Source organism: Mizuhopecten yessoensis, unplaced genomic scaffold, assembly GCF_002113885.1.
Source record: "Mizuhopecten yessoensis strain PY_sf001 unplaced genomic scaffold, ASM211388v2 scaffold9035, whole genome shotgun sequence".
Taxonomy (NCBI): Eukaryota; Metazoa; Mollusca; class Bivalvia; order Pectinida; family Pectinidae; genus Mizuhopecten; species Mizuhopecten yessoensis.
In genome coordinates, this window is record NW_018407846.1 from 442,843 (window position 1) to 458,669 (window position 15,827).

Genomic DNA, 15,827 nt, shown 5'->3' on the forward strand with positions numbered 1-15,827 from the left:
AGGCAGGCTCCGTCTACAACGACAGATGTCTCTCTGAAAACACCTTCTACTACTTCTACAAGTCAGAGATATCCATTCTCGCCAGCAATATAAAGGTAAAATAACACGAAAAGATACCAACATTAAGGTGAACCACGACTAAGAGATAGCCATATGTTGGATTAACAAGACAGTTTGTGATATAGTGATGTAAAATGTTTCATGGTAACTGCTTGTCTGTGTTTTTAATTTTTGTGATTTATGTGTTACTATTCATGTTTGTGTCTTCATAAACGGATGGGATGCCTCGGAAATAGGACAAATTCTTTTGTCCACATTGTCGTTAGCACGTTTTAAATATGTATGTTTGACGTAGGTAGATTATACTCGAAAACATTCATATCTTTGTACAATACTTCAATCTCTTTTACTTATTCATTCTTAATACTTTATGAAGTTTAACGTACGGTGAATGAGAATGCAAATTCTATCAAACAGGACATATTACCTGAAGTATCTGAACTTCCGGATCTTGTAGACATGGGCAGTGGCAATAGTGAGAAAACTCGACTATTTATCGACACCCTGCTTCAGAGACATGGCCGTGTTAAATACACCCCAGTGGATATATCAAAAGGTAAATATGACACACCGGATTTTAAGGAGAGTTCTCTTAATGATCTCCGTTCTGTAAGAAACTTTAAGTTTGCATTGTTATTATTTTTTTCCAGTATGGCGGTAGATCGTTCAGTATAACTTCAGTGAGTTATCTTCCTCTGGTAAGCGATAGTAATTTTCGGACATTGCCATTGAAAATAAGACCAAGGTGTTTATGTTGAACGTTATAAATAGTTGTATTATTGAATAATAGGTAAGGATGCAACGTCTCAGAGTCGACCCGCCTTGAGGACAGAAAAGCTCCGTTTTATCCGGATTGAAGATGATACCCCATGTAACCGCCCAAATAGAAATTGTTCGTAAATCTTGTCAGCAGCATCCTTTAGGTTTCCCTCTATCGATGCATATAAAGACGTGTCGTCAGAGAAAAGCTTGACATTGCAGATTAAATCTTCTCCGATATCATTTATGTACAGTAAAAATAAATATGGCGCTAAAACTGGCCCCTGTGGTACCTCCCGCCTTTAACGTTTTCCAGTAAGATTTAAATCCATCCAAGACAACCCTCTGTTTCCTATCATTTAGATAGATAGTTTTTTCAAGTAGTTTGCAAAAGAAAGGAGTAACAGATTGGATGGCTCACTTCTTGCACCCTTGCACTTGTACACGGGTGTAACATGAGCAGAAGGAAGAATACCCGCGGAAATGGATTTATTAAAGATAAGAAAATGAGGTCTTAAAGAGACTGATATACACCTTTGATAAATTTTGGAGGGATGAAATCAAGGCCTTTGGGTTTATAAGTATTGAGTTGGTGAAACTGGTAAACAATGGAACCGTTCTGGTGATCATGCATGCAGTTTGTGCTCAAGCTGACTTTCTTGTAACTAGTCTTCACTTATGTAACACTGTCTAAGCGTCAAGTGTAAGCATCGAAAACAGTATTCGGATTAAAGTCTCTCCAAATTGCCTACATGCCATTGACGAATTATGATTATTTTATTATTATATCACCGACTCAAGAAACTTGGAGCATGTTAACTGTTCATGAATACAAGCACTGGTTATGACATTTCGGTGAATTGCCTTGTCGGCTGTGGCTTTATTCAACCTTAAGTGTGTTGATAACATGTAAATTTTAGGGAAACGGACAAATCCAGTCTGAACCATCAAACTTTTTGACATAATTTGACGATGACATCACAATTTGTTCATCTAGGAAACATATCCTAACCGTAGAATTAAACACTACCTTTAGAAAATGCATGTTGTTAGGAAACTTGTTCTCTTTCTTCCTCTTCTGTCACAGGACAATATCAATTTACCCTTAAGATACAATAATTTAACTGACACAGCAAATTTGTTTTTTCATGTAATTGTGCTTCCAGATTTTCTAGCCGAAACATCGGAACAATTATCTGAGATTTATGGAAACAAGCTACTAATTGCAAGTATCCCGGGAGATTATGACGTGGGGATACAGCTGCTGAGGTAATACATCAGTAAAGGTTATAGAATATTTTAGCCAGTATTACATGGTTATCTATTTATCTAAGAGTAATGCGCACATCACTTTCCGAAATTGTTTTCAAACGACCTTTATTAACAAGTTTGTAGAAAATTCTATTTATGGCTGCAGAAAAGTAATCTTTCCCACCTAAGATGGAAATAAGACGGATGACCTTCACCCCCAGGCTAAGATCCCAGGCTGATATTTTCCTTTCGTTGCTCTTGTTATAAAATGATGTAGATACTATAGATACCATTCATTGTGTGTGTCTTGTTTATATTTACTTATTTAGGTTACCAAAACAACTTTATCTTCATTGCAATACGTTCTTTATTTCAAATTCCTTAGACGAAAATGGTTTAAATTAATATTCTTTCCATTTTGTAGTAATACGTCTAGGAGCAAGGTTATCACGTGGCTTGGGGGTGGATTCCAGAACCAGAGTTATCAGGACCAAATACGTCGGCTTAAGTTGTTGTCGAATGTTATGACAGGTAATGGACTATTTTATCTTTTTCGTAATACTGGAAGGTGCTGCCAGTATACACGTAATACTGGAAGGAGCTGCCAGTATACACGTAATACTGGAAGGTGCCGCCAGTATACACGTAATACTGGAAGGTGCTGCTAGTATACACGTAATACTGGAAGGGGCTGCCAGTATACACGTAATACTGGAAGGGGCTGCCAGTAGACACATAATACTGGAAGGTGCTGCCGGTATACACGTAATACTGGAAGGTGCTGCCAGTATATACGTAATACTGGAAGGTGCTGCCAGTATACACATAATACTGGAAGTTGCTGCCAGTATACACGTAATACTGGAAGGTCCTGCCAGTATACACGTAATACTGGAAGGTGCTGCTAGTATACACGTAATACTGGAAGGGGCTGCCAGTATTCACGTAATACTGGAAGGTGCTGCCGGTATACACGTAATACTGGAAGGGGCTGCCAGTAGACACATAATACTGGAAGGTGCTGCCGGTATACACGTAATACTGGAAGGGGCTGCCAGTATTCACGTAATACTGGAAGGTGCTGCCGGTATACACGTAATACTGGAAGGAGCTGCCAGTATACACGTAATACTGGCAGGTGCTGCCAGTATACACGTAATACTGGAAGGAGCTGCCGGTATACACGTAATACTGGAAGGTGCTGCCAGTATTCACGTAATACTGGAAGGTGCTGCCGGTATACACGTAATACTGGAAGGTGCTGCCAGTATACAAGTGATACGTGTCAAAAATGATGTTAAGGAAATGTCAAAAATGAGAATCGATTCGGTTTTTATTTGCATCTTATACGCTTCCTTATAAAACATATTGATGTTGCGTAGTTGAGACACCTGTCACGTTTTAAATAGTAATTTGTTTGTATGTTAATCTGTCTATGTGTGAAGACTAGACGCTACAGCCATAAACGTTCCAAGCAAACTGGAACAACCTTGAACAGAACAAACACAAATGTTAATGTACAAATGTAACAACCGGATTAGTGATCCCTGACTTAACTAAGCTCAAATCTATGTAAACCTCCTACGTTAAATAGTTTATTTGTTCAGACAGTATTGACAAAATTTTGACTTATGTTTCTTTGACACGACTATAGACGGGATATTGATAAGGTAACTATTCGTCACGATATATTAATCCTGTTGCAGATTTAAACACGGTCTTAAAATGACATTAGTGTAGGACGGTATTTCCCTCTTTATTGGAATTTCATTGAAGTAGTCGGTACCATAATTTAAGATATCATTGTAAAATATCCATTCTTCATGCTCCTTTCCAATCACACTTGAAAGATTTAAGCAGGAGACAAAATAAAATATCTGCACATTAGTCACAGGATGTATTTATTATGTCAAATGTATAATATGTTAATCACAAAACATCTGATATTTTGATTATGTTTTAATTGAGGCCTTGTGCGAGCTATTTCTCAATTAATCCTTGTTAGCAAAAGTAAGTCAGAATAATCTTATATAAAAATGATTTAATACATGAGGCTCAGCAAAAAATGTAAGCGCCTTTTGATAGTGCAGTTACATTGAATGATTACATGTAAGGTTATGTAACATAAATATAATAATGAGCGTAAAATACTTACAACCATATCATGGACGTTTTCCTTTTGGAATTAGAAAGGGAATTTCTATCATAGCCTTATGGATGCCAGTAAAAAAAAATCTATTTGAATATTTGGATGTTTGGCTCCAATATGTAGAAATGTAGCTACGATCATCAATATTTCTGTCGGAAATTTCACTACCGTCTTTTCCCTCCTCAGTCAACCTATTTCGATCTGCTGAATACCTGCCTCCATGACGTCACACGATTAGAATATATTTTAAATAGTGAGATACGATCATGGTCCGATCTTTTAATGTCTTATTTAAATATGTGGATGTTGTTTTGCAATTAAAAGATCTTGAATGAGTACTTGGTCGGTTATCCATTGATTTCACTTTCATATTAAAAGATGTGAAAGCTATGAATCTCACTTATCAAGAAATGTTTTCTGTCTCAGAGACATCTCGTTCCCTTAGAGTATTCTAGTTAAGTGCTGCAATGAACAAAATTAAAATAGCAATTAAAATAGCGACATAGATAAGAGTTGTCTCCCCTTTCCCTATTACTTGTCGTCAGTAATCACATAAGTCTCGTTGAAACCCAGTGGTATCGTTTTGTAAAGTCATAACGAGGCTTACCAGAATTCTGGTAAATGATTCCATTGGTCAAAGATAGACACAATTTCAACTTTTGAAGTCAGAATTTGAGTGGCGCAAAATTGCATTGAATATTTTAATTCATGAAATGTTTTACCTGTACATGCATTCCTGAAGTATCCGTGTTTTCACTATTATCGAGAAAAATGTAAGAAAATGCTTCAAATCTGAATGATTTCATGTATTTTCATTAGATATTTCACAAGAATTCAGGAATACAAGAATACAAGTCAAGCCAGATTACCTGATTGAGAACCTGTAGTGTTTTGAATGGTGTACAGGTAAAATTCTCACTTGCTTTGATCATAATGATTTTTTATGTCTTCTAATGAAATTGTTAGATAATAGGTCTGCGCTTGCCACCTCTTCATATATGACAAGTTTTATACATTTTGTATTAATAACGGTAATAAAGTAATAATTGGTAGAAACATTATAAAAAGTAACAGACTTTATTATATATTTCATATTGAACCTACCACGGTTATGTTTATTTGTGAAACAGGATAGGAATAATGCACGGCAAGACCGGGGATCGAACCCGGTACCTTCCGAACTCTAGACGAACGCTTTACCAATTGAGCTATCTGGTCGCCGACGATCGATCCAGTCCAGTTCCGCTACATTTGTAAAGCTTAACACTCTAATGAGATGGCTTTCCTAGGATATGACTATTTTTTTGTATTTGATATTTATCACTACAAGGTTCTAAAATACTTTTTTCTGTGTAATAACAACTTAATATATGAAATACTTCATGTTAAATACACGTCACAAGTACCAATTCAGTACATAAATTCCGAAGATAATCAGACAGTTTCTGCAATGTTTTCCATAACGTTTATTAATGTATTTTTTTCCCTTTTCCCCCCCAACAATACCGTAAAACTAAACGAACAACCGAACCTGACATATTTAATATAGAAACCTGATCATGGAAACAGCATACGATAACAGTCCCATTGCAAATGCTAAAATTGTCTGATATTCAGTTAAATGGCTAATTGTTGGTGATAGCTTATTTCAATTTTGTATATTTAATTATCATTTTTTCTAACAAATTTTATTTCCTTACAATTTTATTATATTCTTCACTTTGGTCCATTACGGGTCGCACAAGAGTTCATGGCACTACTTTCCACAAATTTTCCTCAACTGCGAAGTACATTTATTTTTCCTTTTATCTATAGACAGGTGCCGGCTCATCATAAGTCTTGATGTTACACAAGATAAAGAACAGATAGAAGACGCATACCTCGATCCTACAGGGATATACCACTGTCAATCATTTAAGTTGTTTGAATGTTTGGTTTAAGTTAGGAATTAATATAGTCGTGGCAGGTAAGACTGTGTAGAAGACACAATTAAATTTATAATTTATGGGGACGCATACAATTTTAATTAGAAATAGTATAACTGCTCTTACAAGTCTCATAAAGAAATTGTTAAGAATATTCATATATTTGTACTAAAGCACTTTTTTGATTTAGCTAAAATTTCATTTTTGTGCTTAACTAAACATTTTTGGTTCCTAGAGGAAATAACTGTTTTATCAATATATACATATAATATATGGCTTATAACCAATGCAAATTACATTAACTGCGTAATGAACAATATCAATGCATTACGATTTTAAACTGCATGCGTTCGGTATAAACTTGATGTGTTCAAAATTTCCAAACATATTTTTTAAATCAATCAGATATATATTGAAGTTGCCTTCTAAGAATATTATGTATCTTATAGTGGTATATGTGTTCAGATTACTAACGAGTTTATAATTAGAAATATGACAAGACATTTGTTATGAATACTAATAATGTTTTGGTTTAATGAAAATATGACAATATATGACGCATGTTAAACAATAACGATAAACAACGCATTTGTTGATGACATGCTAGATTGTGCCATTTTATAAGTAAAACTTTATACAACACCGATACTTTTGTTGACATTTATACTAATGACTCAATTATTTTATATGCTAGGTATATCGGCAGATTTGTACCTCAATGCCGTGTGGCGTCTGAATAGAGAGTATGGCTGTTCTATAAACACGACCACTCTAGCTCTAGAGGCAGAGTATGTTCACAGTGACCGACCAGAGGACACCAGCTACGTCATGCTTTTCGGCAAATCTCTAGAGAATCAAGTCCATCAAATATGTACGTAGCTTACCGTACACAAGTGCCCAACTGCAAAATGCTAAAAAGTGTTCCCACATCTAAAGTTAATTGGAATAAATTGTCATTTGTTTGATAGAAACAAGTATATAGCTTTAGAATTCCGAGAAGGATTGGAAAGTTGTATCCACACAGGTAGACATCACCTCCCTTGAGGTGAAACACGATCTTCCGAAAACTTATTGTTTTGTCATATAATACAGGAAGTTGCTTACCATACACTAAACATAATTTTATATATAATTTTTTTTTTTTTAGGTATAATATAGCATATATCGGTATGGCAAAATTATACAAGTAGGCACATGAAAACTCCTGATGATGGGTACCGCCATGCAGAATACACTCTAGCTCCATGGATTGTTTTGTGTGGCTATGTCTTACATTTATTTCCTTTCTTTGGTCTCCTAGAATCCTGCTGTTTTTATTATGTATCGTGTTTTGAAGTTGCTTTTATGTGTTGAGGCTACAGAAAGGACAACTGTTCAAGGATTAACAGAATCAGTTCATGAACACTGTAATCACTAGGTCTGTTTCTGTTGTATGTTTTAGCCGGTCTAGGAATTACCATAGATCTAGCGAGGGAAGAGAGACTTTATTTACACGAAGGTAAAGGAGTGAGCTGTAAATACAACATTAACCAGATACGGACGCTAGGTTCCTGTGGGGGACTGCAATTAGAAAACTACTGGACTGACACTGACAACCACGTGGCTGTCTGTTGTTTCTCCATCCCAAAGACCACATGACAACAAGACATTTAGTGGATGGCCACTTAAGCTGCAGTCAATTCAAATGGGCACCACAAGGAAAGTGATAATGTGGACTAGGTATATTCCTTTTAACAAACTCTCCGGGCCTGAGCAATGTGTCGTCTGCTCCTTTATTATAATTGTTCAAGTCTAAGAAAGGACATCGTTTTAACGCTCAACCAGACATTCTACCGACAGGGAAGTAAACATCATAACTCTTTATTATAGTATGATAGATCCACAAAAAGTGAGAGCACGGCTTTCTTGCGATATTAATATCACGGTTGGAGACCTTAAATTTAAACTTCTGTCTGTATTGACAATGAAAACATTTGTACAATTGTTTCATATGTTATATTTGTATGTTATGTGCATAATGAATCAGCAGATCTGTTCCTCCTAAACATGTTTGTTTGTTTTTGTTTTTTGTTTTGTGTTTATCCTAAGTAACAATTATTTGTAAAACAGAATATTACATTATGATATCAAAATATCGATATACTCACAAATGCGATGTAATCTGTTTGTTTACATCGAATGACTTGACCAACAGGCGTTATGCGAAATATAGCGATACGATGTTTCTAAGTTTATTTTTGCAACACTGAATACACAAGATGTATGCTCGCTAGTCTATTATACAATATATTGATATTGATTGCAAAACTCTGTCGAACATCCTTGTGTAACGTAGTCGGATTCTAGGGGAGGATCTTGGCGTAATAACAACCGACACAGGATTCTCTCTTCATAGATATGTTTAATGATTGACACGAAGATATACACAAAAGTCCATACAACAAATAAATAGCTATATTTAATACACAGTACCGAAACTAACGCGCCCAACTATGCAACAATAGCGCTCTACGAATACATTTACATAGATTCGATCACATATACAGATTCTATTATCGTTTATCCACAGTTAAACCTATAAGAATATATATAACTGGCAAAGTACCAATAGACCACAGGAACTATCACGATGAAAATTATCTACTAATAAGTTACAATCATCAGTAAAATTTAATAATAACATCTTAATGTAATAATAACAAATAAATAAATAATAATGTTAAACTTACTTGGCATGTGGTGCCCAGGACGTGAATACATAAATATAGATTAGATCTACATCTTGGAAAAAAATACAACCACTCTGATAGATGGTCAAAGAAGAACTACCAAACGGCGGCAAAAGTACAAAAGAGAAAAAAAAAACCCGCAACGCGCATGTCCTGTACTGTCCGTCAGTGGTCAAACCTGTTTTATACCTGCATTAACAGGGTGCCACACTTGTACTAAACTAATCTACGCTACCAATAATATGAGTATGCTTAATGATAGACATTACTGAATGTTAAAACTGCACATAATTGATAACAACGTTTCTTTTCGAAATAGCCAATGTTTTCCTAGCGTTCTTTATTAATAGTGAGGAAACACTTAACTATACAACCATACATTTTAACGGCAGCTGTCCGTTAACTTCCAACGCAACCGAGCGTGTGCAACTGTGTTTTGTAAACATCATTGTCTTTCCAGAGAAGAGAACGTACATTCAGGCTATATTCGTCTACCCTTTTTTTGGATTCAAAAGTGTTTATTTCTATATAAGCAGCATTTTCCAACTAACGTCTCGATCATCGTTAAAAATGAGTATTTTACGTTTAAACCCACTGATAACCTTCTTTTGGCGGTTTCAAACTCTGCCTACGCGACGCTCTGGCATACTCTAGTGTTTTTGTTATTCAAATCTAACTGTGAACATATATATATGATTAGTTTTACATAGTGTGATACTAATGATTCTTGCTTGCCATGTATTTAGTAAACGTACTGCAACGGAAATGCGTATGTGTGAATGCGTGGTACTTATTATGTATATCATATTATGACATGCATAAGGGAGATAACTATGGATGAAATACTTTACTTTCGGTTTCGCTTTTGTATGAAACTCTCCTAGATAGGAGGTGAATTGAGAAAGAATAAAAAATAAGAAGACGGAAGACATGTTTTTTTTATAAATCCTAATCGGTTATTGATCATTGAACATGGTGGAGAATCTTCAAATCTGTTGAATGAACTAAGAAGCATACAAAGTACGACAATCCCCCCTCATCCGAGTATCTCTGATACGATAAATGAGAGGGATTCTCTGAAATAAATGCCCGACGACTAGAGGGTTGAATCTGCATATTTCCAACCTAAAGGTGCGCAACATTGACCTCTAAAGTTTAAAAAAATACCTGCTCAATCCGTGTATCTGGTCTTCTCATGGCCTCCTGTAAAATGCACTACCCGTCGCTATTCCATGCTTCTTCAAATATTTTTGTTGGTAATCAAACACCACTGTGGCGGGAGGGTGGGTATTCAACCCTCCAGCCTTCGGGCTTTCATTTCAGAGAATCCCTCTCATCCATCAGAGATACTCGGATGAGGGGGGATTCTCTTTCATTCAAATCTATTCAGGCTTGTCGGGTTGAATCTGCATTCTTCAAAGCGATTATTCAATAATATAAGGAACCCACACCAAACCCAGAAAAAAATACCAAACACCAGCGTTTCCAAAGTTCAAATTTTACTCATTTGTTCACGGTTGAGATTACTACCTCGCCAAACCCATTCTCTTCTGGCCTGTCTTTACTCCCTGCCTCCCTCAGGTAGAACGCCAGGAAAGTACCTTCGGAAGACCAATTAGCACTCATACGTACTTTATTTAAAGACAAACCTGCAGCTGCCGCCACCGACGTAGCTGCACCACGTACATAATGGGGCTTGAACTGTGAATATATCCTTGCCTTCTGCATTAACTCCTTAACCCATCTCGACAAATTGTGTGTGGAAATTTGAGTTCCTAACTTTAATGACACCAAAAGTTTACTAGACTTTCTGAACCCTTCTGTCCTTAATAAGTAGTCTCTTAATACTCTTAGTACACACAATCCTTCTCTAGAAAACCTTTAAACTGTCACCTTATAGAACGGTTTAGATGGTCTAGACGTTTTCATAAGGTCTTAGAATAGAATTGCCTAAATCTAGCATGAAGTTAATTGCTAGAGTCACGAGCGTCTGTGCCCGCTGTGCGGTAGTCAAAGCAAGTAAACAAGCCATTTTATTCTTCAACATTGGTAGATCTAGGCTAGACATAGGAGTCAGTGTTTCCAATAATATCAGTAACACTGACACATCCCTAACACTGTAATTGATTGAGTCAACATACCTTTGTGGGTATTGATTACACTATATGACTTCCCACTGTTAAAGATATGTGTCAAGTAATCAATCACCCGCGTGGCAGACGGACAATTGGAATAAGCCGACCTTTCAGCACATTAAGATACCCAGTTGTTCCATGCAATATCGTACTGTTTTGTAGTTTACCTTCTCCAGGATGAACCAACGAGCTTGGCAGACTGTCGCGATAAACCATGCCTTTGCAGGGATCGCCTGATACGTAACATGCGATCAGTCTCGGGCTGGTCAATGGAAGTGGTTCGCCCTGAGGCGAGAGTAACAGGTTTTACCATCTTGGACGAGGATAGCCCCACTCACCCGTTCGTCATTTAGTTCCTGGATCACCCTTGCTACGAGGCTGAAAGGAGGAATGGTAACTGATATGTGATCTTTCCATGACAAGGAAAAAACATACGACGCCCATGCTAAAGGGTCTGGATACCAAGACACAAACGTAGGTAGAAATTGCAAATACTCTAAACATTCTTCAGCCATGGGAATGCTAAAGTAGGCATCTATCAGATCAATAGAAGAGAAAAAAATCACCTCTCTCGACAGACTCCAAAACCACATTCATGGTCTCTTGTTTAAAATGATGGTAGACTACAAACTCATTTAACTTTTTCAAATTAATAACTTGTCTAAACTTGCCATTCTTTTTCTCAACCACAAAAATATTCTAAATCATAACCTTGTACTGTTTGTAAGACCCACTCGTCATCAGTGATGTTTTGCCAAAAAGGAAGACTAAATCCTATCGTGCCTGATGGTTTTATTTGACTTACCTCTAGTGGGCATGTCACTCTGCCTTTGGCTGGGTCTGCTGTTGCTGCTGGCTCCGATGACCGCGGCTGGGGCGTCTCTGGTAGCCATAACCTCTGCCCCTGTAGTTTGTCTGATGCCTTAAAAAAGGCCTACCCTTAGATATGCCTGATCTCTGTCCATGAGAGCCACGCCCACGACCTGTGCCGCGCCATTCTCTGCCTCTCCTGTTTTTTTTGAAAAAACCCTGAAAACCTTGTTAGCTTCTGAAATATCCTTGACCTTTTTCGTAAGCTCGTCCCCGATCAATCACTCTGTTACGGGTACATCCTTAGAACATAGGGAGTGATAAGCTTTCGGTAAAGCTTGCCTCAACATGAAACGTCTCTCCGTTGAGCGTTTCTGAAAAGCACTGCCACACAGCAGTGTAGAATATACACACAGAGGTCTTAAACTTTCCCTAAAACTAGGATATTCCATCAATGTCTTAGCAAATTTCATCAGGGGCACCATACCCAGACCTAACAACCTCTGTGCCTCTATCAACTCATAATTTGGAAATGGTCGGGCCAACAATGACCATATTTCGGGGCCCTTACGTTTACACAGTTCTCTAGCGGTTTATACTTCTCTGTCGTCTTTGCAATGCTTGCCGGCTTAACATATACCGTATTGGCTAACGACACCACTTGTGCATTAACTGCGTCCTCTATGACGTCGTCCTAAAAACAGTCTGACATCACAACTAGGCCCAACTTATTCTGAGCCTTTTCAGACGGTAATGTTACAGAATATTCATCATCATTTCCACAATCCCCAACAGGCTCCCAGAGACCCAACGGATCCCCCCCCCCCCCAATTAACCGGCCCTGCCAATCACTTCTCGTCGTCTGAACCAGACCACCTATAAACATCAATCGAATTATCGTATCGTGCAAAACCCGCTCCCGTCGGGTACTACGACCTGACTAACCCTCAGTTCGTTTGTTCATGAATTCTAATTTCAACTCTTACTGTCTGACACGTTCGTCAACCTGTTGTTTCCGATACTTACTTGATCTAAGCTCCTGTTCCTCGCTGCCCGCGGCATGCGACGGCCTTTTCCTCTTGATAGCCGGGGCTTCGCCCACAGCATGGCCATTTTTGTTGTCTCGTCCTTACCTCTCGCGCTTACCGAGACTTCCTCAACAGCTGATATGGGTGCTGCCCCCAGTGCGGCCACGCCGCCCTGACCAGTAAAGTCAAACTCATAGTTTGACTCGAGGAAAAAAGACTCTGGGTCCTCCACCGGGTGGAGTGATTTATTTTTATCATCTTCCATAGGTATTGTCATCAATACAGGCTTCGTTGCCTTCACACCTCCTCTCCCGGGTCTCGTTCTAGAACGCATTTCGTAATGCAAAATCTACCTGCAGTAGATTCAGTAGCACTGTAGTAGCGGGCCGTACCGACTTGCGTGCTTGTCGCGCACTTGACTTGCAAAAAAGCATGGAATAGCGACGGGTAGTGAATTTTATAGGACGCCCTGATAATGCCAGATACCCCGTTTGAGCAGGTCTCCAGTAAATGCAAATTGCGGGAATTTAGGACAGAACATGCCGTTTTTCGCCCCTCAGACCCATACAAACTTTTCATGGGTATGCCAATGAAGATCCTGCTAGATTCTGGAAGGAATTTACGTCGTATGTTGTTTTGCAAGGTCTGGAAAACTGGGATGTTTAGAGTATCGCCGGGTTTCACTTGCACTTGGGGGACCAGCCCTCACGTGGTTCAGCCAAATAGCGACCACCACTACGACAACATGGAGGAGGGTAAAACAGAATTTTAAAGAACAGTATATGTCCACAGCCTTTCAGTCGATAAAAAACAAAACAAAAAAACTTGACTTTATTATTGAAAATGTCAAACCCGATATCATTATCGGAACTGAAACATGGTTGTCACCATCAACCTCCGACAACCTCCTCTTCCTAATTCTTTGACACCACAAAATTAGAAGTACATAGAAAAGATAGACCTCCCAATAAACACTGTCAAAGCCTGATTGCTATTAACAACCAATTTAAATCGGTATCTGTCCTAGACTTAAATCTAGACAGAAATCGTATGGGCAGAGGGATCTACAGAAAATTCTCGTAAATATATAGTTGGTTCTTACTTTCGTCCACCATCTGAACATAATATTAAATCATTAACCAACTTGGTTTATCACTCGGCATAATATGATCTGATACCAACTCAATCATTATTCTGGGTAGTGAATTCAATTTAGGCAACATCAATTGGAGTGTGCCAAATGTTATTCCTGGCGGATCTGATGCAGCCATCCATCAGCGGCTTCTAGATGTGGCTAGCAATCACTCCTTACACCAAATTTTAAATATACTAACAAGGAATGACAAAACCCTAGATTTAGTTCTGACAAATCATCCAAATATTACCAACTTGACCTTATTATTGAAAATGTCAAACCCGATATAATTATCGGAACTGAAACTTGGTTGTCACCATCAACCTCCGACAATCTCCTCCTCCGAATTCTTTGACACCACAAAATTCGATGTAAACAAGGTCAAAGCCTGGTTGCTATTAACAACCAATTTAAATCGGCATCTGTCCTAGACTTAAATCTAGACAGAAATCGTATGGGCCGAGATTCTACAGAAAATTCTCGTAAAGATATCAGGAAATCTTCTCATACCTGTCGACCCCCACACTCGTACAAGTCATCATAACCCATATGCCTTCAAACACCTCCAAACGTCTGAAGACTGCTACAAATACTCCTTCTACCCCAGAACTATAACTCAATGGAATCTACTCTCTCAGTCTTTCGTTTCTGTCGACACTGTTGATGCCTTTAAATCTACCATCACAGTGTCCTTTCTCGCGCAACTTTAAGTCACTTCATTGTTATTATCATAAATCACAAAAAAAAAGAAGGTTTTACTTTTAACCTTTTAACCAACGCCTAGTGATAATTCATCAGCATTGATGGCCCACCAGTATTCAGAAGAAGAAGAAGACACCCATATTAAATCCCTAACTGATTGCGGATAGTGAACATTTCAACACTATTTCATTGAAATCAGGCCAGCCAATAGAGAATTTCCATTCAACGCTGGTTCAAAAGGGTAAACGGTTGCGAAAATCGGATGTTGACATTATGAACCGTTTCATCGATGGGCTACCTGACCAGCTCAAATTGTACGTCCGAACTGGTATGTCTACAACACAACAGGATGCGTTATCACAAGCTCAAGTGGGGGAGGCATACAAGTTGAGGTACTCTCCATTTCCCATCGTTCAGCCATCTACACCAGTTCAACCAGCGGTTCTAATACCTATAGTTCAGGCTGCTGCTAAAACGCCGAAGGGTGACACAAATGCTTCTCTCACCAACAAACTTGATACATGTTTCGCAGCCGCCAAGCCAGTCAAATCAAGCTGTGTCTCATATGAACACCCATACTTGTTTCAAATGTAAAGGTCCAGGCCATAGGAAGGTCAACTGCAAATGGAATGTAACAGGCTCAAAGACCACTGAAGTGTCAGCTGTGTGACCAGTATGGACATTCAGCATGTGCGTATGCGGGAAACTTGTAGATCCCAGACGACTAGAGACGCTGTCGTCTAGGGGGATAAATCGGTGCGTCATGACTGAAGTCAGGTGTTTAGGAACAATATTGGTACCACAGATCAGAGTTTTACAGACAATACCTGTGATAATGATGCAGATACTGCAACCATTTATTCCGACAATGGTCATGGCCAGTTTTCATTTTTTTTTCTATATGCCTGTAAATATTGCTCACATGCAGGTATCAGCATTGCTCGATTCTGGGAGTTCAATTAATTTGATCTCTAGATACTTGTTTGATAAAATACCACAGTATTGTAAATGTGTAGTGTAGTTCTACACAGGAAACTATGACATTGGCAAATAACCAGGTGGTCAAGGTTGAAGGTCATGCAAAGGTCAAGGTCAAAGTACCCAGCAGGGGTAAACCTACAATCACAGTGTATATTATTGACCA

General features: G+C 38.3%; 1 protein-coding gene across 1 annotated transcript; it reads left to right on the forward strand.

Annotated features, from left to right (window-relative positions):
• Positions 1 to 8: 8 nt before the first annotated feature.
• On the forward strand, positions 9 to 9,792 carry LOC110457188 (histidine N-alpha-methyltransferase-like). Its single transcript, XM_021508346.1, has 7 exons — positions 9 to 95; positions 518 to 616; positions 1,986 to 2,088; positions 2,495 to 2,601; positions 6,035 to 6,112; positions 6,839 to 7,015; positions 7,586 to 9,792. Exons 2-7 carry the CDS (start codon positions 520 to 522, stop codon positions 7,780 to 7,782), a joined length of 759 nt encoding a protein of 252 aa, XP_021364021.1. The 5' UTR covers positions 9 to 95; positions 518 to 519; the 3' UTR covers positions 7,783 to 9,792.
• Positions 9,793 to 15,827: the final 6,035 nt, after the last annotated feature.